Raw genomic sequence first — 26,786 nt, 5'->3', positions numbered from 1 at the left:
AAAGTTTTTTGGTGAGAACAAGAAAGTTTCTGGGGTTCATGGGAATTTTTTTTGGCATGCATGAGAAGATTTTTGGTGTTCACAAGAAGGTTTCTTTCTGGGGAGCACAAGACATTTTTCGTTTTTTTCAGCCCACGTGCCTCAATGGTCTGTATGCTGCAGCCCTGCATCAACATTTTGGTCTCATCTTTTCCCTGTAATGAAAACCAAACATAATATTTTAAATTTTTATCCTGTGAGCCTTGTCTGAGAAACCTTTTTCTTCACTTATTTGTTGACGAAATTAACTCTGCTCTCTTTGGCTGTGCTATTGAATAACAGCAAAATCTAATCTTAAAAACCACATTGCCCAGAAAAATGTCAGAAATAAACAAGTCTTTTTTTTGCAAAGAAAGACATTTTTGTGAGCTTTTTTGGAGAGAGAGCAATGTCTTAAGAACAAAGTGTGAGGGCTGCAAGCCATGAATAGGAAGGGCAAACTACTGACAAACAGTTTAATGGTATTTTATCGGCTAAAAAACAATAAAGAATATCACCTACCCTATCTTTTTCATGTTTAAGTTGGTTCCCTTATTTTTGTGTAGTGGTTTTTGTGGCACCTTTGTAACTTAAATGTTCAAAAATTGCTTTATGAATAGATTTAACCAACTTTAATTTTTGTTAAAGTAATCCAACATAGTTTTCTGTTACTGACTTGCCTATTAACAGGGAATCATTTCATTTTTCACTTGTTATAATTCTAGATATATATGCACATATTTAAAGACTGGGTCTGAAAACCTGCAGTGAAACTTCTGCTTTCTCACCCTAGCACAAATCCCTGCAGGCTTTAAGTAGAATGACTGCATCCATTTTTCACTTGGCCTACTTTCTCCTATATACAGCGCTCTGTCTGTCCACACTGACTGCATGCATTAATAAAGGTCTGCTCAGACTTACTGTATCAGTCTGAGAGTAACATCAGGACAAACGTTACACCGCCCCCCCTCCTGGTTAGGTGCAAACGCTGCCTGACATGTCGCGTTCGCGTCCTGGTTGTCATAATAAGGGCGCTGACAGGAACTTCTTAATACCAGCGACTCTTCTACCATCAACACTGCTTATGTAACTCCTCTTATGTGGCACCGGGCCAAAGTGTTTCCAACCCCAGCTAGTGCAGACCCCCAACTCAACACAGACACCTCAGAGGAGCTAATAATAAAACATCCAGCTGGAAGAGACGGCAGGATAGGAAAACTTTCAGAGGAGGCTCTTGCACACCTTTGGATCCAGGCTGTTTTATAGATATACCCACTTGTCTTCTGAAACAGAGATGGTTTGTTTTTATGGCTCCCTCTTGCATCGTCTTCTCCAGACTTATGCAATATTTCTGGCCTAAAAGGAAAGGAGTGAGGGCTTATAAATACAGTTTAATGTACCATGGAAAAGTTAGATAAAAGATGTCAGCAGAGGATTCCGCCTTTGGGGGAAAACCAGAAGGCTTCTGACCAAAGATAGATATCATTAGGGCTAATTGAAAACAACTGGAGTGATCTCTAACAATGACTATTAGATCATTTTGGCCGCAATGATGTGAGGTTTGAATTCTGGTATGATTGAGCTTTATTCCTGGTATTAGTCACAGCTTAAGTGCTTGTTTTCACTGGCAGGATGCATTGTTTAGAAAGCCAGAAATTAGCCAGCACCAATAGAGATGCAATTAGATGATAACCAGCAAGTAAAACAGCCCATTTGTGCTTTAAAGTCCACATGTTGTACTATATTTTCCACATTTTAAATCAACTGTTCCGCTTTTATTGGGTTGAATCAAAGTCAGGTTTTGCTGAGTCACATTAAATAATCACACATTATCAGCCCACATTTTATAAACAGTGGTTCAGAGTTGCCACAGCAGGAGTGAAATATTTCCAAGAGTTTCTCTGAACCTGCCAAACAACTGCCTTTTTCGGTTTTTACTATTTTGCGATCGTGCCATCCAGAGATGCCAAGCTCTGCGGTTTTTGGAAAAGTTGTTGCCTCAGAGTGAATCGGCCGTCAAAGACAGCCAAAGCATGACATGCTGACTCTGTTGTGCAAACAGGGCGTGTATCCACAGGAGACCGAGCTTGCCACGCAGGGGTCTGATTGTTGTCGCTCTTAGATACACAAATATGCAGATGCATCAACCCATAAACCCACTGACTCACTCACCCTGGCTCAGGCACAAACTGGTCTTACCACACTGCTGCGGAAGATTTAGGTCAAGATGGGGATTTTGTCAGGATACCGGGGTATAAAGTGAGAATAAACCTCAACATCTTTAAATTTAGTTATGCTAATATGATCTACTAAAGCTCAGATGAGACAGTAAATCAGCAGATGAATGGACAGTTGGATGATTTTAAAAACTTTTCTGACCTAATGCCTTCCTTAGCCAGTATCACTCACTCTGTAGAAAGATGGACAACACGTCTCTACCTCCTCCAGTTGCAATATTTGCAAATAGAGCTGTCAATAATGCCAATATGCCCCCTCATAACACTGAATATCTAATAAAACATAACATTTTAATAAAATGTTAGCAATTAATCTGTGTACATAGCCAGCTTTTTGCTCTGGCAGCACTTATAACCTCATTTTCAGAGTGCTTCTCACCAAACATTGAATCTCACTCTCCTAGGTAGAATCTGTAATGTTGTTTTGAAATAGTTCTATGTGTGGGGCACAGATGAACGGAAGAGGATCAGGGCCATGGAAAATAAAAGGTTTCAAGAAGCAAGGTTTTTTTTTTTCCAATTCAGAGGAAAAAAAAACATCAGAATTCTGAGATTTAAGTCAGAATTCTGGGAGAAAAGTCAGAATTCTGAGATTAAAATCAGGAATTTGAGATTAAAATCTAGATTTTGAGATTAAAGTCAGAATTAAGATTAAAGTCAGAATTTTGAATTTAAACTCAGGATTTTTAAATTCAAGTCAGAATTGAGATAAATATCAGAATTCTAAGATTAAAGTCAGAATTTAGATTCAATTGAGAATTTTGAGATTAAATTTGGGATTTTGAGATTAAATTCAGAACTGAAATTGAAGTCAGAATTCTGAGATTAAAGTCAGAATTGAGATTGAAGTCATGATTTTGAGATTAAAGTTGGGATTTTGTATTTAATGCCAGTATTATGAGATTAAAGTCAGAACTGAGATTAAAATCAGAATTAGGAGAGAAAAGGCGGAATTTTGGGATTAAAATCAGGATTTTTAGATGAAAGTCAGAATTAAGATTTAAGTCAGACTTTTCAGATTCAAGTCAGGATTTAGATTTGAGTCAGAATTATGAGATATAAATCTCAGATAAAGTCAGAAGTTTTAGATTGAAGTCCCAATTTGAAGATTAAAGTCGGTATGAATGCAGATTTACCCAGTTCAAAGTAAACCCTTGGGACTTGTAGCATGCAGCACATTTTGTTTTCATCCTACTGTGGCCTACTATCATGGCCCTGGTTTGGTTGAACCTTGAGGTGTTTGTGCTTTTTATAAGGCAGGTAAATCTCTGACTGTAAAAATGTGTTGCTTTCTGCAGTCTTTCCTGCAAACATCTCACATATGCTGCAGCTTGTGTTCACATCACACCAATCTCTTAAAAGCAAACCACTCAGTCAGAAGTCGCCTCCCTGTCAGCGAGCCTTATGTTAGAGTTCCTGGTGTGATGTGACAGCTTGACAGGTGACTGACGCACTTCAGAGGGGCTCTTTACTTCTTATGACTTCAGACTGTGGAGGTCTATAAAACAGTCTGCCTCCTGTGTGGATGCAGCAGCACCTCCTCACTCCCACACAGCAGCAAAAAGCCGAGAGGAAGGAGAGAGCAGAGAGTAATGGTCAAGCTGATTGTAAACATATGGAGAGCTTTTTTCCCAGAATTCAGCCTCAATGCAGGATTCATGCTCCTCCACTCTCCTAGCAGTTTTCCACCCACCACAGGCAGGCTTACCTAAATTGGGCCATTCATCCAGGAGGAAGCACAAAAATGTCTTTGTTGGTGCAGCGTGATGCCAGTGTTTAGGTGAATTTGACATGGATTTTGGAAACCTGGTCCATGTATTTGTAAAGTCACAGCTCCACTTAGAGGAAAGTACATGTGATTATGTAATCAGAGGGTCGCCCAGATGGATGGAGCTGTGGTTTCCAGTCCTGCAGCGAGCTCGTCAGACAGAGGAACAGTGATTTATCAAATCTGGCCCATATGTTTGTAGACTGTGTTTATTGCTACCTCGTTATGTAACCTCACTAACTCACAGAGTCAACCCTGACAACACCAGAGCTGAAATGTCAACATGAGTGCACTTCTGTAGTTGACAAAACAATCAAACATCAAGGCCTGTTTGGTCACAGCTATGGAACTACCAATCATACTGTTTGACCTCTATCAGTAGATGAGGTGGATGACTGGGACTCTATAGGTAAAGCTTACAACTTCATGTTGTTCAGTTTTACTGTGAAAGACTGGAGAGTGCTTCTGATCAAGAAAGTCTGTTCTTAGAGAGTTGAGTACATCTTCCTTATAATGTTTTAGTTGCTTCCCACAGGTGTGACTCCTCTAACTCAGTCAGTAACTTCTCTCATGTTGCTTAAGAGTCAAATGCCCAAAGGCATTCTGGGAAAACTCCCCAGATTAAGCAAACACCAGGGCAACCCTGATGCACTTTATCTAAGCTCATAGTATGTGAGGCATCTGGCTGTGGACCTCTCCAGTGGAGCGTTTTGGGCTCATCTGTTGCAAACCTCAACAATGGGGCAACCTCAACCGTGGGGTGGGAAGTGACATACTAACCCTTGTTGTGTTTTTCCTTACTTTTTGGTGTGTTATTTTTAATTTCTATCCCCTTACCCTAACCTTTACTTTTAGGGTTCAGGTGCTTAACCCTAAACCTCTTTGGGTTTTGCCTTAGTTTGTGTTGTGTTAGATTTGAATTTAGCACTGTAGCCATACCATAACCTCTGAGAGCGAGCGGAAAATATACATCATTCAGTACGTCATTCTGGTCCCATCTTGGGTAATGTGCGTCACGTCCTGTCCCATGGTCAAGGTCGCCTCATCATAGAAGTCTGTAGCCAGATCCTCTCGGCATAGTTATCCATTAAAGGAACAACTCACAATTCAAGTTGGAACAGCCCAGATACTGTAAATTAACTACTGCCACTAAAGCACAAACTTTGATAAGATTCATTCAATATATTACATTCACTTCAACAAACACTCAAATACACTTTTTAGAGTGTACTAGCCAGCATCTGCAAATACCAGACATGCACTACCGCATCCACGTCTCTCTCAGGATGCAAAAAATTCCTTTGTCCTCTGCCTCAGCTGATTCTCGGCCTTTCAGCTTAACAGTTGTTCTTGACCTTGGAAGTAAAAGGTCATTCTGTGTGTTAAACATCTGTTAGATTTGCACTTTTATACCAGTTTTGGAGTAGGCCACTCACATTTGTGGAACTAAACATGAAATCATTGTTGTAGAAAGTTGAATTAGACAGAAACTGATGCTGTACTATGTTTAAACTTTAATTGATTCATCATCCTCAACCTCAATTTTTGAAAATCTCATAATTACATTCCAAAATTGCCTGTCACCCAACAACATCTTGGAGGCCAGATGAAACCCGGGGTTGGACAGCCAGCCAGTCCTTTAAAAAATTCAGATACTAGCCACATCCATGAAAAAGGTTCATGATAACCATGCAGCCAATAACAGCTTCTTTGTTGTCATAAAGTCACAAAGACATCTGATTGTTTAATAGATAGGATTTACTCAGTTGTTTCAGAGGGAAAATTTGGCTTGGGAAATCTAAAGCTGCTTTTATCTCATGACAGTAGTGAATGGAAAAAATCATACGGTGGTACAAGGAAAAAACTCAATTATTACACAACAAAACCAAACATCCCCCCTGCTGTGAAGCAAATAGCTAACATAACATGTGCAGGATGTGTAGCTGAGTGAATCAAGTGAAACTAAACGGCGTGTCTGATCGCCAGGATCATCTCTTTCCCTTCAGGGATCAACAAAGTCTCATGTTCTCTTTAAGCACTACCAAGGAAAGATGGGTCACCCTCGACTGATGACGAACAGAAATGCAAAATGACGACAGAAGAAGCCTCACTGAATATTGAAGGACACAAAATAAACATTAATTAGTTGCAAAGATGCTTCAAACCCACCCTTTGTTGCTTTATATAATAATATTATTTTATTGGAAAACTACTAAGGCATTAACCAAGAGCTTTCTCTCCATGAATTTTTCTGTGCTGTGTTTACCACACCTCCTATTAAATGATGAGTTTTGTAGTTCATTTAAAGGTGCAATAGAGACCTCTATAATGCAATAATCATGTGCAAAAGGAGCTGAATATCCTGGTTGTTCATGTTTCATGTAAACACCCTGAGCACAATGAGACTCAGAATGCTCCTGAGGATGTTAACATGCTCATGAAAGTGTGATTTTTTTTTTTCCTTCTTGCAGACCCGTAAGCTAACCAAAGCAGAGCGTCAGCGTTTCAGTGAGGAGGTGGAGATGCTGAAGGGCCTTCAGCATCCGAACATCGTCCGCTTTCACGACTCCTGGAAGTCAACGGTGAAGGGCCACAAGTGCATCATCCTGGTGACTGAGCTCATGACGTCTGGCACGCTCAAAACGTGAGTCTGTACATGTATTCACCCTTTAAACTGGAGTTATTCCCTTTCTTTGAGAAAGGTCCACACCTAAGAAGTAGGTCATGTTTTTGTCTCTTTGTCTCCCTGAAAGAGGGGGTGACATTTCTTTGAAGACGGATATCCTTTTTCCAAATAAATCTTGTGATATCTTCCTTTGCAGAGAAAATAGTGTAATGTTTGACAGTTGGCTTTAGTTTTTAAAACTGTGATAAAAGATGAAGAAGAAGGGCCAAAAGGGGCTCAACATTTAGTTATTGGAGAATTATCCAACAAGTTTAAATTTGCGTTTTTGTTTAAGGTACTTGAAGAGGTTCAAGGAGATGAAGCTGAAGCTTCTGCAGCGTTGGAGTCGTCAGATCCTTAAAGGGCTTCACTTCCTGCACACGCGCACTCCTCCCATCATCCACCGGGACCTGAAGTGCGACAACATCTTCATCACTGGCCCCACCGGCTCCGTCAAGATCGGAGATCTGGGACTGGCCACTCTTAAAAGTGCCTCTTTTGCTAAAAGTGTCATTGGTAGGTGCACAGTCCCACAAATTGCATCTGTATCACCACACCGCTTTAATCTAAGCGTTCATTACCATCTCAGAACTCTTTGGAGCTTTCACACAATCAGCCACAGTCTGAATTCTTGCCTGCAGTCGTAACATGCGTCATCAAATGGCTTTTAATTTCAGAGGCAAATTGTTCTCGTAAAGTACAGAACATACGGGGAGTGTCGGCCATCAGACCCAGTAAAAAGGCATGTTGAGTCTCGCTCAGTGGCACTTCATTTATAATGAGTCTTAGTCCCATAACCCTATGTATGATTAGTTTATAATTACATGTGTGTTATGCTGGGTTATAAAGAAAATAAGAGCAGAAATTTGAAGTAGCCGTCTATCACGCTACTCTTCCTTCTGGTAGTTCTAGGAGGAAGGCTTGAGTCGATCTCGTTGTCATTTTGTGAAAGGCGGGGTACACTATGAACTAGCTGACAGTCAATCACAAACATGCAGTCAGTCTGAAGTTTGCAGACAATTTAGTCTTTAGTTCACTGGAACTTTCCTGTTGTGAAGTGGCAGGGCTAACCACTGCAGCACTGTGCAGTCTAATCATCAACATCAGAGAGTAACATCTTTTTTTAAAGCTATCCTGGGTTTAACTTGGTGAAAAGCCAGTGAAATGAGGTGCATGCTTGATAACCTTGGTGATGTGTTGTCCATCACTGCCCCTCTTGTTTCCCAGCTCACTTTGGGGTCATTAGAGGCTACATCATATTGTAGAACATGGGTGTCAAACTCAAGGCCCAGGGGCCAAATCTGGCCCATGGTGTAGTCTTACCTGGCCTGCAAGATCATATCATATCTTTATTAGCACTGGCCCGCCACATTGAGGTCTGCAGATTTCCTTCAGAATAAAAATGTAAATTTAACCATGAAGATTGAAAAAAAATCCTTATTAAGTTAAAAAAAGTACAAATAATTAGATTAAAAGTCAGTAATGAGGGAAAGAAATTAATTTGTGTTTTCATTTCATATTTTCATTTTGCATCTCAAGATTATGACTTAAACTTAAGATTTTGACTTTATATTTCATATTGTGACCTTTTAGATTCACAAATTTTCATTTAAAATCATATCTTGACCTTTTTAACTCCTAACTCTGACTTTTAATCCCATATTTTCACTTTGTAAGCTCATGATCTAGAATTTTATCTCATATTTTGAACTTTTAAACTCGTGATTTTGTATTTTATCTAATATCTTCAGCTTTAAACTCTTATTTTTCACTCTATGTCATATATTTGTCTTTTAAAAACATTATTTTGACTTTTAATTTTATATTTTGACCTTTAGGACTTTTTATCTCAGATTATGAGCCTTTAAACTCGTGCGTTTATTTGTTTATTTAGCATTGATTTGACATGGACACACAGTAACATTGATGCTGTGATGTTTAATCATTTTACCATTTTGCCTTTTTTTTTTTTTTCTTTTTTAGAAATCTTAAAATTACCACTGTTTTATTTCCCCCAAAATTCATTACCTGTGAAAACACAGTTGATAGTTTTCAGTTAAATCTTGACCCTGTTAGGCCCTCAGGTTAAACCTAAATTCAGATTTCGGACCCTGCCAGGATTGAGTTTGACACCCCTGGTGTAGAGGGTATTTGCATTGACAATAACTGGAGCTTGCATCATGTATGGAGTCTAGGTCTGTTTAAGTTGGCAACACTGTACATTGTGGTGGCTGCTGAGAGACATATGTCAGGTTAGGTAAGTTGTCAGTAGGGCGAAGCACTTAGATAAGGTTGCACTTAGTGTGGAATGGGGGCTGGGAGTGAGGTTGGTGGTCCTGTCTTAGAGCTTAACCTTCTTTTGAGGGAACAAATATGTGTGTATGTTTATTTTAGATAGATTTATGTAGAGACCATTAGAGAGACTTTTCTATTAATTTTACTGGCATATAAAACATCATCAGTTTATATTTATACCAACATTAATGGCAGAAAACAGTATTGTAATTGGCAAGAAAAAATCTGGGTTTAACTTTAAAATCATGATTGAAAAAGCTGAAAATTTATAATATATATTTTTTTCAATGTGAAGACAGTCCTGTACACTGTGGTATGGTGTTTGAGGTTCTTTGGTTACAACAGCTAACATTATGTACTGCAACATTTTGCACACTGTTGTACTTCATTCAACAGATATAGAAGCTTCTAGTTGTTCACTCTGGTGAATTTTTTTGTTTGCTGGTGAAAAGTAGAAAGAACTTGTCTGTGATGTCCTTGTATAAAGGGCAGGAGGTTAAAAAGTGGAGCCCTGTTTCCATCTCCTGTTGGCTGCCCCAGGTGCACAGTCTTTACTCTTTAGACGTTCAGCTTTGTCTGTTGCCTCCTGTCTCAATGGCGAGGTTGTGTTCACTAAGACGGTACATAGTCATGCATTTCCCAAACATAGTCAAGCTTTTCCTTGTCAGAAAATTACCGGACCAATCAGTGAAGAGAAAGAGGCAGTATCTACAGTCATGGTTTAGCTGAAGCAACAGCAAGCCTTTAAACAATGACTGCCAGTGACAAGATTAGCATGGATGCAGCTGTAGCGGCTACTGACCAGCTTCAGCAAGAGTTTGATTTACTGTCTGGCTCCACTGATAGTGAAAATCGCATGACGACCTGTCAAACACAGGACACGAGCAAGCATCAGCAACAAAATCAGCTTGATAACATTAATAATATCCTTACAGACCACCAGCACAGTGCAGCCTGATGCAGTGAGATGTGGCGTGACGGTTTTCCCCCCTTTAAAATTTAATGCCAGCTCATGTTTCAAAAAAGTTGGGACAGGGTCACATTTACAACTCTATAGTTTCATTTTTCCTTTTCACAAAACTCGATAAATGTTTGGAAACTGAGGGGCCCAGATTATGCAACTTTGAAGAGGAACTTTGACCATTCTTGCCTGATTTAAGATTTCAGCTGCTCTTATTCCTCTTATAATATGCATCAAATATTTTTGGTGAAAACCAGAATCAGAGAAGCTTTAACCTGCCTTTTGATTATCTTTAAATCACTCATAAAGTCTAAGTTATCGCTTCCTTCTGACAGGAACGCCGGAGTTCATGGCTCCAGAGATGTATGAGGAGAAATACGACGAGGCGGTGGACGTCTACGCCTTTGGAATGTGCATCCTTGAGATGGCCACCTCCGAGTACCCATACTCTGAGTGCCAAAATGCCGCCCAGATCTACCGCAAAGTCACCAGTGTGAGTACAAGAGGGAGGGAGAGAGAGGAGGATCTGTATTTAATGTAATTGTCAACATGTGTTCTTCCATGTGCTTACTAGAGTTAAGCTCATAGGAACCAGGATATCTTGTGTATACGGTGGGATGTACTGAACATTTGGGAGGAAGGGGCGAAAGTAGGAAAACCACATTTTGTCTATTAAAGGCTCAGTTTGTTCATTTAAGGCTCAACCTCACAGCTTTTCTGTTTCAGTGTGCAATCATGACGTAAATGTTTCTGTGATACCAGATTACAGATCCTGTTACTGGTAGCGCTTACAGCAATGTTCCCCTCTTAATAGAGCAGCACTTGAATAATAGAGCTTTATTCCAGAGCCATACATGTTGGATTCAAGTCATACCACACAGCTTTATGCAGAAAAAAATGTAGGGTTTTGGGGAACTAAAACCCAGAAGCAATGATGATAGGTTACTTTATGAGCAAATCATTACAACAGTGGCTTTAAGTGTCCACATTTCAAGCTGCTCCAGGGTGCCAAGTACAGCGATGACGCTGCAGCAAGCCAGAGCAGGCGATGCTAGAATTAGATGTTTTGGAAATTTTAGCCTCAGTCTGCAGCCCCACAAAGATGCTGTTTCTTTCTCGCCTCTCACATATTTAAAGCAAACAGAGTCTGACGGCGGCTGGAAAGTGAGAAAGCGACAATGCCAACAAGTCCGAGAGGCTGTGGCTCCTTCACAAACAGGACAACTCAAAAATGTTCCATGTGCAGTGGGAAAACTTACCCATGATGCAACATGTTTTAATTAAAGTCGTATTAGACGTGCCTTTCATGATTTGTTTGTGTTTTAGGTTTATGTGCGGCACAGATGATTTATGTAGGGTAGTAATTTTTTTTCTTTTACATTTAACACCTTCAGACTTTATGTAACTTTTCTCATATATTACTCAATAACATATGTGTTAAAACATATATAAACACCTGCTATTTAAGGGGCCTGGAATAAAAAATATAGACGCAATGACTCATACAAGGTTTCTTTTGGAGACCTCTTTATGTAGGTGGTCACAACACACTTAACTTGGCCTATTTTTGGAAATAAAATTATACTCCTCTAGTAGTGTTGCATGGGACACCATGCAAAACGATCAAAAAACAGAATACAGTGATTTGCAAATCCTATCCACCTGCACTCAATTGAATACAGCACAATAAAAGATTTTATGTTCAGGCATAAACTTTAATTTTTGGGGGGAAATAGGTGCGCCTCCCGAACTGATGCTTGTAACATGTTCTAGAAATGTTGGGACAGGAGCATGTATACACTGTGTTACATTACCTTCTTCTCATAACGCTCTGTAAGTGTCTGGGGACTGAAGACACTAACTGTTGAAGCAGAATTCTTTTCACTCTTGCTTCATGTTCATCTTAAGTTGCTCAACAGTGCAGAGTTTCTGTTGTCATGATTAATGCTTTTTATAACATGCCATACATTTTTAGTGGTAGACAGATCTGGACCTCTTGCAGACCACTCTAGTACATACTCTCTTTTACTGTGAAGCCATGCTGTTGTAACTCATGCAGAATGAGGTTTGGCATTTTCTTGTTGAAACCAACAGAGATGTCCCTGAAAAAGATATCTAGATAAGAGCATATGTATATGTTGCTCAAAAACCTGTATGTACCTCTCAGTATTAATGGTGCCATCACAGATGTGCAAGTTACCCATTGCATGGACACTAATACACCCTCACATCATCACAGATGCTGGCTTTTGAACTTTGCATTGATAACACTCTGGATGGTCCATTGTCTCTATAGCTCGGAGGACTGGAAGGCCATTTTTCAGACCAGCTTGGGCCCAGAAAAGGTGGCTGCAGTTCTGGATGTTTGTATCTGGCTTTCACTCCCCTTGCTAGAGTCTTAAATGACACTTGTAGATGTAGAACTTACTGTGTTAACTAACAATGGTTTTCTGAAGAGTTCCTGAGCCCAGGTTGTAATATCCATCACAAAATGATACTGGTGTTTTAACAGGCCACCACCTGAGGAGTTGAACGTCCCAGGTATTCAGTGTTTGTTTTCAGCCTTGGCCCTTACATGCAGTGATTTCTCTTTATCTTCTAAAAATATGGACTGTAGATTCTGAAATCTCTAAATTCAATTTAACTGCATGCGCTCACCAACTATTTGTCCATGCAGTCTTTTGCAAAGTGAAGAACCTCATCCCATTGTCAACCATGTACAACTGAGCCCTTCACCTGTTACCAACTAACCTGCTTGCCTGTGAAATGTTCCAGGTGTATTCTGAGCATTCCTCAACTTTCCCAGTATTTCCTTGCCCCTGTCCCAACATTTTTGAAACATGTTGCAAGCATGAAATTCACCGTTTGATCTCACATTTTATACAACATCCAAACCTTTTTTGTGATTGGAGAGTGTGAATAAGTGCTTGTTTACTGTCGAGAATGGCTTTTTATTGCCAGTACATGGTCAAAAGTATTTAGACATCAAACTTGACAAAAAATTTTGTGAACATTTAGCATCTAACTCTAGAATTATTCACATAAATCTGCAGCCTTGACCTCTTCCAAGTTTCTTTTCCTAAGATTGTGTTACCTGGCTGCAGGGATTTAGTCCTCCTCTTATTAATGATGGTTTTCTGAATTAATGACTGTTTATTTCTGTTTTTAAAACACCGGCTATGAAAGGCCCTTAGAGCACTAATCTGCATATTCAGATTCTTTGTATTGCTTAAAGAACACTCAAAAGATTCACAACTAGAATTTTAAGGACTAAAACCAGTACCTTTTTTTTCTCTTGAAATAAATGCAGAACAAACTCTTTTGTACACATCACCCAGGGACTTCATGGAGCAACTTTTGTGTAGGTTTTTATTTTTCTTTTATTTTCATCAGCATGTTTTTGGCCATCATGTCAACACATAAAAGTGGGGCACCTAATTCTAAAACCATTTGTACACATTTTTAGCCTTGACCCATTTTCTCCTTTATTTTCTTTCTTAATGTTTTTTGTAAACTAGCTGCAGGATTCACTCCTGTTCAGCTCAAGCACTAACTAACACTGAATAAATGAATGTTGATTTTGGTTTTTAAATACCAGAAAATGAGCACAGAAGATCCCTGGAGTTTAAATCTACATATTTAAAGCTTTTGTTTGCTTAACCAATAGTCCAGAAACCCAAAAGCAATATAAAAAACTGGCATTCAAAGGGTTCAAATCTTTTAAAAAATAAAGAATATCTGATATCAATAATTGGGTAAGTTTTATGTGAATGAAATTAGCTCAGTGTAAGTGAAATGAAATATTTATATATAATACTTTTTTAGCTACTGTATGAAAAATGCATTGTTTGCACTTAGCAGCTTGAGAGTGTCTACTATTAAAACAGTCCCTAAGGGTAAAAAACAGTGTGCATAGGTTTGTTACACAGTGGATGTTTGTATCACAGTGTTTGTTCTGCTATTGCAATTTGGTGCAATTCTCAAAAAATGAAATAAAGAACACTCATAGGGAACAAAAGCCTTCATTTATTTTTTTGTCAAACGTAGGTGCTGTTGTTTGGAGCTCATTAGATTACTTCAAATGTGCCACACCGAACAAAGTCAGTAGGACGTTGGCTTATCTGTCAAGATGTTATCTTGACCTCGGTCAGCACAGGAAAAGAGCCCGGTAAGAAATTAGATTAGGATTTAGGGAAACTTGATTTGCTCTGAAGGTGGCTGCGGGGACACCGAAGTAAACTCCTTTTACAAAGAAACATCTGTGCTCATCTTCACATCCTTGTAAACACATTTTACAGATAACAGCAGTGCAGTGATTGTACCAGAGCTTTTTGGTGGCTTCAAATTTGCGGTTTGAGTCAGCAGGAAGTAAAGGACATAAAGTTAGTCAGTGATCATTATGTAACTCTCGGTAAGCACTTGAACATCTCATTGTGTCACAGCTTTGGCCTTTGTCTTTCAAAAGAGACAAAAAAGTGGTCAAAACAACCAAAACATAAGTGATATGTCTGCATTTAAATGTGATAGCAAAGATCTGCTCCTTATTTGGGTGTTTTGACCTCACATCATCTGGCTGCTTTGGTATCTGTAGGCCTAGCATCTTTCTAACCTTGCTTTTTATCAGTGTTTTTTTGCTTTGCACACTCTCATGGTAGCATTTTAAATAGAATAAACTCCCTTGTTCCTTAGAAGCGAGTCGTCCTGCCAGAGTATTTTCTGTTTTGAGACAAATTCTGCACACAAGCTTTGGCTTTCAGGAGTTGAAGGATTGACATGTTGGGTTTTTTCCACGTTCATGAGCTCTCTGGTTTTGTTCTCTGGTTGTGTTGACATGATCGCAGAGCAGAATGTCATGCTGGCTGCTGGCAGATGTCACAAAGCGGAGGATTACATGAACATGCAAAGAAGCTGGGAGTGGCCGTTTAGATAGAGACTGTTGTTTATGATCACTTTTTCTGCTTAAATCCTCACCTCTGGTACTTAATGAAGGGTTTGCATGCTGAAGTTTGAAGCACTAAAGATAAATTCAATCTTATTTATTGTTTTTTTTTTTTGTTTTGCAGGGAATCAAACCAGACAGTTTCTACAAAGTCAAAGTCCCAGAGCTGAAGGAGATCATTGAAGGCTGCATTCGTATGAACAATGACGAAAGGTGAACACTGACACAGTGATCAACAATAACAAGAAAATGAACTTCACTAACTATATGCATTTGTTTTTTTTTAAGAGTACATTAAAAGCATTTTCTTTATTCTTTTTGTTTTGTTTGGTAAAATGGTGGCAGAAATCTGGCTCATGACTTAGATTTTTGTGCAGATTAATTAGATTTTTATTATAATGTCTTTTCACCCACCTGGACAGACAGTCCACACATCTTGCACTGACATTTGCCACTTATTTTTTTTGAAGCATCAGTTTTGCATACACCTTTCACCCTTGACCCTTGAAACCTTCCAGGAACACAGATGATTTTAGGAATCTAAGGTTCTGCTACAGCTCCTTGTAGTGTTTGCAAATTGAAAGTGACCATTTTCAGAGAGTCTCCCAACCCACCATTTCTATTCACTTGTTTTTGTAAGTTTAGGAAACTTTTCAGACAAACCAGCACCCCACAAGGCTTCCACCTTCAGCAGAAGGGCCTCTTAGTTTGGGCTAAAAATCATACTCACTGTTATTTTGATCTATATTGAGATCATGATTATTATAGAAACCAAAAAGGGTTTGACCATCAGTCAAATTTTTAGTGTTGTTTTAGAGGCAACCACAACAAATGGAACAAATTCTGGAAATTATCTTTACCGCTATGTACAGTTTTGATTAATTTTATATGATTTATCCCTGAAAAAAATGAAAATATTTTAATATTTAGAACTTTATCACACTCTTTTACCATCACAACTTCATTAATTTGATTAAAACATTTGCCAGCAATTTCCTGTGCTCCCAATTTTTATTATTTTATCCATCCCAGAGATCAACACAATCTGAAATGAATTGATAATTGGACAACTGTCCTCAGTTTCTCCTCCTGCTGTGCCTGTCAGCCTCTAGCACTCACGTGGCATAATCATACTCATACCGATAGGTGCTGAGGTTCAAACTACATCCATGTAATACATCAATTACCATGCAGTCTTATTAATTTAACACTTAGAGGTCCACTGGCTAAGTTTAACTTATGTATTCAATATAGGACCTAAAAACACAAACCCCATAAAAATGGATTTTTAAAGATTGTTATTTAACGCAATGAATTATCACTGTAAAAAAGGAATTACAAAATCCTGAAATTAATTCTTAGATCACATTCAAATGATCATAGTGCCTGTTTTGTTTGACCTGTTGACATGAAACAAAAAAAAAAGAAAGAAAGCTTAAAAATCACACTTTCCACTCAAAGTGATTGCAATGCAAAATATGGCTTTGTTTTAAGTTTTCATGTGACAAAAATCGTGAATGATGAAATTACGCTGGCGTTATGGTAGACTCCTAAAGGTTAAATAGGTCTATGCTGCTGTTTCAAAAGCTGGTGAAAAGTTCATACGCTGCTCAAAAGCACATTCTTTTTGATCATTTCATTATTAAATCTACCTGTAATGCAGTCGTTCTTGTTAAGATGCAATTTAAGCAGTCCAATCTTGGAGTTATTATCCCTTCACTACAATATAAGAAAACCAATGAGCACTGTCTTCTGCTCCAACAAGCCACCAGTTCAGTCTGGTTTATTTTGTTCACGTTTAATTTTTTGTGGAGAAAGGTGGTGCCATTGTTTAAAAGTTTAAAACAGGCTGTACTAAAACCAGGACAGTAGTGCTGCAATCCAAAACCGTTACACTACTGTTAGTTTTGGCAGTGAGATGTAAGAGCAGAACTCAGTAACAGCTCTTCAGCCTCTGTGAATGTCCACATTCTGAACAGGTGAATCCAATCCCCCAATCAGCAGGGCTTAAAAAACAAACAGACAGGAAGTGACATCTCCCCACAACTATCTGTGGTACTAAGAATTGCATTTTTTTTTTGTTTTCCAAGGCAACAAAACATAGCTGCCCTATCTCTGTTTAAAACCTGCTGATAATTTTGAATTAATAACTCATTTTTAAATCGACTGAGAGCACTAGTTATTTGAGATTGTTCCAGCTCCAGCTCCTAAAAACTTAGGTGATTACACATGACTGAGGCTCATTTGTGCCTGTCTTTCATCTTCCCTTTCTTTGCCAAGCATTCCTCTGCTCCTCACTTAAATCAAAGTGAGAGTTGTTCAGCTGGGAGTGGGCAGAAGGCATGCTGTTCTGTATAGGAAGGATGGTTGCACTCCATTTACAGCTTATTACAAAACCTTTGAGTATAACAGCAGTCAGCATTGTTGCTAAATTTTTATGATCATGTTTTTCTGATGGGACTAATCGCCCGGTTCAATACCTTTTCTGTGTATGGATAATGTCAACATGCAAGCAGTTAAGCTGGGAAAAGATGGCACTGGTTGGTTTGAGTCGTTAGATATCCCAGCATTCAAGGAGCAGCAAAGGGGGAAAATTTCCAAAATGTCTGTTTACTTTCACAGTTAAGGAGCTGATAGAAATGTTCTGCATTTTTTCAACTAGTTTGGCCAAAAACAAATGTTACAGATAATCCTTCTGATCAGGATATTCTTATGTAACTCTGGTCAGCATCCTGTTTTAGGTGTGCCAGTAAACATGTCAGAAACGTCAACATAATCTGATAAAAAGCACATGAAAATCAGGCTGATTTTTAAAACAGTTTCATTGTTTGTAGGGCCAATCAGAACATTCTGCAAGATGTTTTCTCAAAATTGTTGTAATATGAATGAAAACAGATTTGGCAAAACTTCAGTCCTTAAATTCGATGTGTACAGTGCATGTCATAAATATAAACTCACTGGGGTTTACAGAAGATTAATGCAAACACAAATAAAACAGTAAACAATAAATGATTTTAGTTCAAACATGTTTCCAAATGTCTTAAGCAGATGTCTGATTTTCCTCCTGCAGGTACACCATCCAGGACCTCCTGGATCACCCATTCTTCCAGGAGAACAATGGCGTGCACGTGGAATTGGCTGAGGAGGACGACATGGTGAAGCCTGGTCTGAAGCTGTGGCTGCGCATGGACGACACCAAGAAGCTCCACGGGAAGTACAAGGACAACAACGCCATCGAGTTCCTGTTTGAGCTCTACAAAGACGTGCCTGAGGAGGTGGCTCAGGAGATGGTAGGCTGACACATGTAGACAAAGCTGTTTTTACACATGAACTCCTAAGGATTTCGAGAAAATTCCAAGGGCAGACTGGCTGTAAAGTCTCCCTGGGTTCACATGTGCACCTCACAGTGGGAGACTTTCCTGGGATATAGCACATAAGGACAGATTTTTATACCTCTTATACCTCAACTTTTCTGACTGTCAGGAGTATTCTTGTGAACCCAATATTTCAAGAACAATATGGCAGAATTTCTTCAAACTTTGCACTAATATTCGCCCTTCCTTGTTGATGTTCTCTTTAGATTTAAAAGGTCAAAGGTCAAGGTCATTAGGCCATTGCTCTCCAGACCATTATTGTAATCATGATATCTTCAGAAGGCTTTCGGGGATTTCTTTCAAACTTTGCACAAATTTCTACTCTGACTCAACGGTGAATTGATAAAAGTTTGGAGGTGGTTAAAATGTCAAGGCTTTTAGTCTTCTTGTCCATCCCTTGGCGATTATAGACCTCTTTTAAGGTGTGCTGCAGCAACCTTGAATTAATAGTAACAAAAGCATGAGACCTAACCAACCAAAGGTATTGAATCTTGAGTAGAAAGATAATAAGCATATAAACACAGATGTGGAAAGAAATGAGGAAAAGTTATTGGAGTAGAGTTTCACCCCATATAAATGTTAATATAGAATACTGTATGCTAAACTGAAGCACCAAATAAAGATACTAGCATTTCTTCCTTTAGGTTGTTTTGCCATCTGACTCATTACATCAGTGGTGTAGTGGTGCATGCAAACATGGGTAAACTCTTAATTCGTAAGTTCTTAATTGGGAATACTTGATGGAGATTTTAAAACTTTATATACCTGCATAAAGCCTGAGCTGCACCAATGAATATAGCCCATGCTTACCTCAACTCCCAGAGGATATTTTACAAGGAGGCAGGAAAAATTCTGGAAATCAGCGTGTAAAATTCCACTGTGCATGCTTCAGGAGTTTTGTGCATGAGTGAAAACACCACGCGTTATGAGGTCAATCTTTACTAGTTTACAGGTCCTGTTTTAGCAGTGAGGCAATTAGGAAACTGATCCAAGATCAAGAGATCTAGGTGACTTCAGACCTGAATGGTCTGTGCGTCTATGCATCCTGACATTGATCAATGATGATTAGTTTTTATTGGTTTTTCTAGGAGAAGATTGACTAGATGTAGAGTTGACACCACTGCTCTTATTTTTGCGTTGATTTCCTCCTATGAGAACTTGAAGGAAAGATGCAAGGTTTGATAAGGGATGTCATCATTTGAAGAGGCATTGATTTTACATGCACAAAGAGGTGTTAAATAAAGAGACTGACATTATTAGTGGAATAAAAATCCCTCTGTGATTTATGTGTCTGCTGACTCTTGACCTCAAACAGTGAAAGCAGCCTCTCTAATGCACCTGAGCATCATTATGCATCATTTTACTGCACTGTTTTGACAGCACAAACTCAGCCCATAAAGAGAGCGCCTTGCAGAGTGTGTCAAGGGCAAGGCTCAACATTTAATCATCAGCCGTTGGAAATGTGAGAGCGTGTCTCAGGAAGCAGCCGGGGTCACGTCTTTAATAATATAATGGCCCTGTTGCTTGTTACGAAACAGGCCCTCATGTCCTCCACGGCCCAATCTGTAGAGGTCACTTTTAATGAAAATGCAAGCCACAATTCCTTACTTGTTTATCTCTTTGTGGTGGTTTTCATCAAGATCAAATTTGGTATCAGCAGGGGACATCTAGTCCGGTCGATCTGCTGTAATCTGACTACCTGTTGAGAGGCGGGCTCAGACTGAGTGTCCCACTCGGCTGGAGCAGGTGTCACAAGAGTCTGGCCGAAGAATACATTCAAAGTGCTTTTAAATCACATGTTCATATTAAAGCTCTGTTATATCAGAGGGCGGCTTATGTCACAACATGCACGAGTAGGTCAGTAAGTGCAACAGACCTGCGTAGATTGTCTACAGATTCCACATTATGGACCGTGACATGTACACAAGAGTTGATGTTGTGCCCTGACTGTTTCTCTTGTGTTTATGCAGGTCGTGCTCGGGTTTGTGTGTGAGGCAGACTTCAAGCTTGTGGCCAAGGCCATCAGGGACAGGGTGACAGCCATCAAGAGGCAGAGGGAGAAGCTGAGGCGGCAGGCGGAGGAGAGGAAGAAGAAGCTGGAGCAAGAAGCCATAGAAGAAGAACCAGAGCCTCAGACTCCTTCAGTTAAAGTCAGTGACGTTACTGCAGCAGAGTCTCCAACCCCGGCCCTGACGCCTCCGACCCCACTACTGTCCCCCGTCACCAGCTCTGTGGACTCTGGGGTCAGCTCCAACTACCCTGCAGAGCCAGAGGAGCCCGAGGCGGATCAGCACTTCCACATCCGACACAACAGCCTGTCCTCTGCTAACTGTGAGCTGCTGATTTGACACCACACAACATGAAACCTTTAATGCTTCTTTGGTCTCTGGTGTTCATGGGAGGGCATTTCCCCCATTTTTAGGAATATTTTTTATACCTTTATTGTAGATAGAACAGTGGAGTCTAAAAGTACTTGTGATACTGGTGCCCTATTTATAGCATTTTTCATGCAAAGTTTAATATCTGTTACCTTAAAGATGCAGTATGAGCTTTACTTTAGCTCTGTTGGTAAAGCAGGCATTCATATAGAGAGGCTATGGTCTTTAGTGCACTGGTTGAAGGTTCAAGCCCAGATTCTGGCTCTGTTTGTTCCAAGTCTTCCCCACTTACTCTCTTCATTTTTGGTCTGAAACAGTCCGTTTTAAAAGGATGAAAATGTGGATTCAGCTAAACAAATAAGCAGTATGAATAGAGTTAAAAGTAGTTATTTACACATACTCTGTAAGGACAAAAGGATTCATGTAAATACATTTACTCTATATGGAGTTGGCCCCCTTTTGCAGCTATGACAGCCTCCACTCTTCCTGGAAGGATTTCTACAAGATTTCATAGTGTTTTTTAGGAATTTGGGTGCATTTTTTTCCCAGAGAGCATTTATGAGGCCAGGCACTGATGTTAGATGAGTAGACCTGGGTCGCAATCTCCATCCCAGTTCATCCCAAAGGAGCTCAGTGGGGCTGAGGTCAGAGCTCTGTGCAGGCCAGTCGAGTTCTTCCACACCAAACTCATCAAACCATGTCTTTATAGTCTTTGCTTTGTACACTGGGACACAGTCATGTTGGAATAAAAAAGAGCCTTTCCAAAACTACATAGCATTGCCCAAAATTTCTTGGTATGCCAAAACATTAAGATTAGCCCTCACTAGAGATAAGGGGCCTAGCCCAAACCCTGAAACCAGTCCCATACATTATCCCTCTTCCACCAAACTTCACAGTTGCTCCACAGTCCAGTGTTGGTGTGCTTTACACCACTCCATCCACCCCTTGGCATTGGACTTTGTGATGTGAGGCCCACATATAGCCGAAACCCATTCCACTAAGCCCTTGCCGCTCGGTTTTTGTGCGCACCATGTGCCTTAGCAGTCGTTGACCCACTCAGATTTAACGTGGTCTACCACTTTGTGGCTGAGTTGATGTAATTCCTAAATGCCTCCACTTTCTAATATCACTTACAGTTGACTGTGGACTATCATTCAGGGATGAAAACTCACAAACCGTCTTACTCCAACGGTGGTATCAGGCATTCAGAACAACCCACTTAATTTCACACACCTGTGGCAATGGGACAGGTGTGTCCAAATACTTTTGTCCATATAGTGTATATTTATTAGTATTTATACAAGCAAACCCATGCTCATTTAAGTACTTCCACACTTTTTTAATGAATCATTGGAAAATTAGACTGAGGAAAGGATTTGTAAGAAATTTTAATCTAAAGGACACATTTTAAATTTTATTTTCATTTCATTTCATTTTTGACTTTATGTTTTGGCTTTTTGTGTCTTTATTCAGAGGACAGGACAGGGGACAGAGTCAAAACAAAACAAGGGAAGAGAGTAGTAGTGACATGCAGCGAAGTGTCGAGGTTTAGAGTTGAACCCAGGCTGCCACAGTGTTTACAGCCTCTGTACTGTACATGGGTTGTGTAAAATAACTACTAGGCTTTCTAGCAGCCATAACCCAAAGTTTTTCTACACTTTTAAAGGATATTTACACTTTAAATGAATAAAAATTACACTAAAAGTAAAATCAAACTCTGTCACTGCTGTGCTTGAGCAACCCTTTTATCCTAAACTGTAAATGCTCATCATTTAAAGCTTCCATGTTTGAGTTAGTCTGTTTTTATAAGTCTGACATCTCATCAAACACCCTACAGACAAAACGTGCATCTTTATAATTTTACTAGGAAGCTGTTCAGACTGTAGAGCACACAGGAAGCATGCAGCGAAACATGAAACCATGGAGAACTGAATTATTCAGTTAAGTCTCATGGAGCATGTGCATGCTGTACTTAATGATCATTTCCTGTTTATAATTTAAAATAACAGGCCAAATGTTCTTTTTGGTCGTTGTATCTCATAATAAATTCAGCTTCTTGTGCCCCCACAGCAGAGCTGATCCACAGGCTTTATTGTGTATGTGTTTTTGTGTGTGGTGGGTCTCAGTTTGGGGTCTTTAGACGAGTGGGTGTACAGTACTGTTTGTGTCAGGCCACACTCGGTCACATGCTCATGGTTTTTATCCTTTGTTTAAACAGCTGACTGCGAGACGGACGGCTATCTGAGCTCCTCTGGACTTCAGGATCCGCTGGAGGCCGGCAGCTTTAATTCGCCTGTGACCCCTCCCACCAAGCCCCCCGACCCTCCAGTCACTAACGGTCTCCCCATCCCAGCCCTCCGCTTCCCCTCGGTGAGTGTCCTCGATAAAGAGCTTATTATCAAAGTGCAGGGAGGCAGGAGGGACGGCTTTACGAGAGCCGCTTCATTAACATGACCTGCTCTAATACACCGCTGACACAGAGAGAGATATGATGACTGTAGATGGACAGAAACAAATGAGGCGAGGCAGATTTATGTTTTCAAACACAGAAATTCATGGGGCTGTGCAAAGGCCAAGAAATATCAACAAACATAAGATATATAACATACTGCATAATAAAAACACACTAAAATCAGACAAGATGGGTGTTACATTAAAGGTTTAGATCAAGTGAAAAACAGATATGTAACATGTGATTATTGTGTCATAACCTGAGTCAGAGTCGAGTTTTGAGTACCCAGAAGAGATGGGACAAAGTTTGTGTGTTTTTTATTCACAACAGAGTCTTTAGAGTCAGGTCTCATGTAAAGACAGGCAAATCCAAGTACAGTCCAAGTCCTAAACCCAGCGAGAACCCACACATGCATGGGGAGAACATGCAAACTCCACATGGAAAGGCCCTGACCAGAAAGCAACCAGGAAGCTTCTTGCTGTGGGGGCAAATTTTATAGTGGACTTTGAAATACTTGTGAAGAGATTTCCCCAAAAAATCTGAAAATGTCAACTGAAGCACATCCCCAGTTTGAGCTATTTCACAGATTATGCAACAGTGATGCCACATTAAGAAGAGAGGAAAATGTTCAAGAACCAAAAACTTTTGCTTTAAATGTTCCCTGGCTGCTATCTTCCACTGACGATCAAAGAAAAGGAATAAAATGAAGCTTTTATGCTCATGTAGCTAACCATAGCCCTCAATTTCTATTCACAGAGCATCGCTGTTTCCAACAACATTGAACGAGGCAACTCAGGCCCCCCTAGCGGCTTTAACTCCCCCGTGGACAGGTAATGATCTTCAACCTCCTCTTCTCCTCACTCTGCTCTTTTTTTCGCACCTGAGGAACAAAGAAGGTCAATAGTTCTGTCTTTGTTTGAGACAGAGAACTGAAAAATCAATGTGAATCATGGAGAAATGTCAGGTCACCCCGCCTCCTCCTCTTTCTCCTCCTCCACATCTGTGGGGCTGTCACAACAAGCTGGAGGCGATCGGCAGGCTCATTCTGTTTTTATTACAGGGGGCAGACTTCTCTCTGACGGGGTTTCTCATGGTGTGGAGGCCTTGTTTTCAGTGTTTTCCACGATAGAGGGATGTTAGGGAGAGGGGAGGCTTTATTTTTGGGATTTGGTCAATAGTGGACGTAGATAATATTTACCAGGGCTTCATGTATGTTCCAGGGACGATAATGCTTATTTCATTCTTTATATCCTCCCAAGAGCCTGCGTGTACCTACAATGATATTGTTGCTTTTTAAAACTAAGTCATCATTCTTGCTATAAGAATTTTTAGGTAATTGTCTGAAATGTCCACTAAATGTTAAGTAATTGCTTGGAATTAAAGTGCCTAGAAATTTCCATGAATTTTAGTGAATAGGTTTGGATATTTTGGGGGTTTTCTTGGATATTTTCAAGTATTTTCACAAAAAAAATTGGAGAAATGTTTACAAGGTTTGCACAATTTCATCAGAAGTTTTTGGGGAAAATCTTTTTTATTTTACTTATTCATTAACTTATTTAATATGCCATTTTTGTGGCAATTTAGCAAATTTGTTTAGATGTTTGGCGGACTTTATTTGAAAATTCTGAGGTTTTCATAGAAATTTAGGACATGTATTGTAATTTTGGGGAATTTTGTTTTAGGTAAAGTTTTAGGAACTGTTATGTAAATTTGAGAAATGTATTATTAATTATTAAGAATTTGACTGTGAGTTAAGGAAGAACCCTTTGAAATTTTCAAGAATGATCATGGAAATTTCAGGAAATTTGTTTGGGGAATTTCCAGTTAATTGCATGGAATTTGATGGAAAAATAAGAAGTTTGAGGGGGAATTTGCTTAAAAATTTTCAGAAATTTGCATGTAATTATAGGGAGAATTTCTGTTGTAAAAAGGTTTCTATTCTAAAAGTGCCTTGCAAGGACAAGCTCAGGTCTCAGGAGGTTATTGTTGCTTTGCACAAAATGAGATGAAGTTCTTACTTAAGTCATAAAATTGTGATTGTTCCAGACAACTTTTTTGTGTAGCACTACTTAATTTAAAAAGATCAGATCTAGATCAAACTCTTTGTTATATTCTTTAAAAAGACCATGTGTTTGGGGATGATCTTAGGGAGACAAACGTGCAGCCAGTGGCAGAAAATACTGGATAAGTTCTTCCTTAGTATTTCCATATTTCAGAGTTATTATTGTGTGAAACGCCAACTTATTACAAGGGAATTACCTCCTTATTCTTGGGAAAAATACTTGATAATTAGACTTAGTACTATAAAATTACTGGACAATTACAGCCCACTAATATAAAGTGCTACCCAATGAAAAAAGTGCATGTATGATAACAGAAGTTGCCAATGACTTTTGACTTGTCCACTGAGCTTTCTGTGAGTCTTTTTAAGTGAAATGAGGCAGACTTACTTTACAACACTGTGGCTGGAGGGAGATGTTGCAGTGGCTTAACAAGAGTGTGCCAAAAGGGACAATAAGGCTGATATTAACTACAATAAAAGTTTTAATGCACTAATTGTGGATCTTAATTAATTTTGATTGATGCATCAATGCTGACAGCCTTACTGTTTAGTAAACACACTGTATGCGCGGCCATTTTTTAATGAATGGATTCCTCAATTCAAAGTGAGAAGTAAACAATGGGCAGAGCTGAGCTGTGCTTCTCTACTGTTATAATTGAGAGCCCTATGGTGGTGGAGTTAACATGATTTGTGTTTAATGTACACATATCAGTGCAAAAGTTCTGCATTTGCACCTTTAACAAGTCAAAGTTTGCTGGGTGGATTTGCTGATATTTTTACTTGCTAGGCACTTGGTTAGATTAAGCTTTTTCTGTGTAGTTGAATGATGTGCATCTTCACGTGTTTAGATTATCTAAAAGGTATAAATTTATACATCCTAATGGCTTATTTTCCTTCTGAGAAAACCTTGGATCATAATAAACATATTCCAGCACAACAAAGGCATCCTTCACAGTACCAAGAAAATGTTCATTCTCTCTTCCCTATTTTCTGTGTTTAACCATTTAAACAATCTGGACTCTCAACTGAAGTAACCCATGAGGTGGAGTTTTCTAAATTGAGACAGGCGGACCCTGCCAGCCTCTAAATGTTTGCAGCCCGTGGACGGAGGGGAGTTTGTTACCACAGGCCCAGGAGACGCAATTAGCTGAACCAAAGCTTTTTATAAAACATGCTGAACGTTCTCAGAAACCCAAAACCTGATCATTGTATAAATACAACACATCACATGGCTGTGTTTCTCTCCCTGGAAGGACACCAGCTGCATATATAGACTCAGAGCGGGCCTCCATTGTTTGACTGAGCCGTGGGAGATGGTACTGTGACACTCTGGAGCAGTGTTTATTAATTTTGTTATGGCGCATAGATAATGAGGCATGATTGATTTGATTCCTTCCATGCTTCTGTTTGATTGCTTTGAAATGACTGCTTTTCTACTCATCTTTTCTAACCACAAGCATTTGTGGCTTTGCAGCTATGCTTCTGATGTGACTTCGAGCTTGAGTGACGGCTATGAGGGCCTATCAGAGAGGAGCGAGAAAACAGCCGCCAGACGAACCGCTGCCAAGCTGTTCAGGAGGAGGGCTCGGTCCAGGCTTCGCATCACAGGGGTAAAATAAATCAAAAGCTGTATTCAG

At 39.5% G+C, this 26,786-nt stretch overlaps 1 protein-coding gene across 3 annotated transcripts in view; it reads left to right on the top strand.

Moving 5' to 3' along the window:
• The window catches only part of wnk4a (WNK lysine deficient protein kinase 4a), an 84,919-nt gene that overhangs the window by 35,356 nt on the left and 22,777 nt on the right, over positions 1-26,786 (top strand). For all 3 annotated transcript variants that reach the window (XM_041815644.1, XM_041815642.1, XM_041815643.1), the window contains 9 exons: positions 6,495-6,667; positions 6,984-7,204; positions 10,280-10,437; positions 15,008-15,096; positions 17,954-18,173; positions 20,228-20,588; positions 22,854-23,005; positions 23,844-23,917; positions 26,624-26,759. In XM_041815644.1, the coding sequence (XP_041671578.1) occupies positions 6,495-6,667; positions 6,984-7,204; positions 10,280-10,437; positions 15,008-15,096; positions 17,954-18,173; positions 20,228-20,588; positions 22,854-23,005; positions 23,844-23,917; positions 26,624-26,759 (1,584 nt within the window). The remainder of the gene's footprint in view (positions 1-6,494; positions 6,668-6,983; positions 7,205-10,279; positions 10,438-15,007; positions 15,097-17,953; positions 18,174-20,227; positions 20,589-22,853; positions 23,006-23,843; positions 23,918-26,623; positions 26,760-26,786) is intronic.

This window comes from Cheilinus undulatus, linkage group 20 (genome assembly GCF_018320785.1).
Source record: "Cheilinus undulatus linkage group 20, ASM1832078v1, whole genome shotgun sequence".
NCBI lineage: Eukaryota > Metazoa > Chordata > Actinopteri > Labriformes > Labridae > Cheilinus > Cheilinus undulatus.
This window is presented reverse-complemented; position numbering and strand designations above follow the sequence as displayed.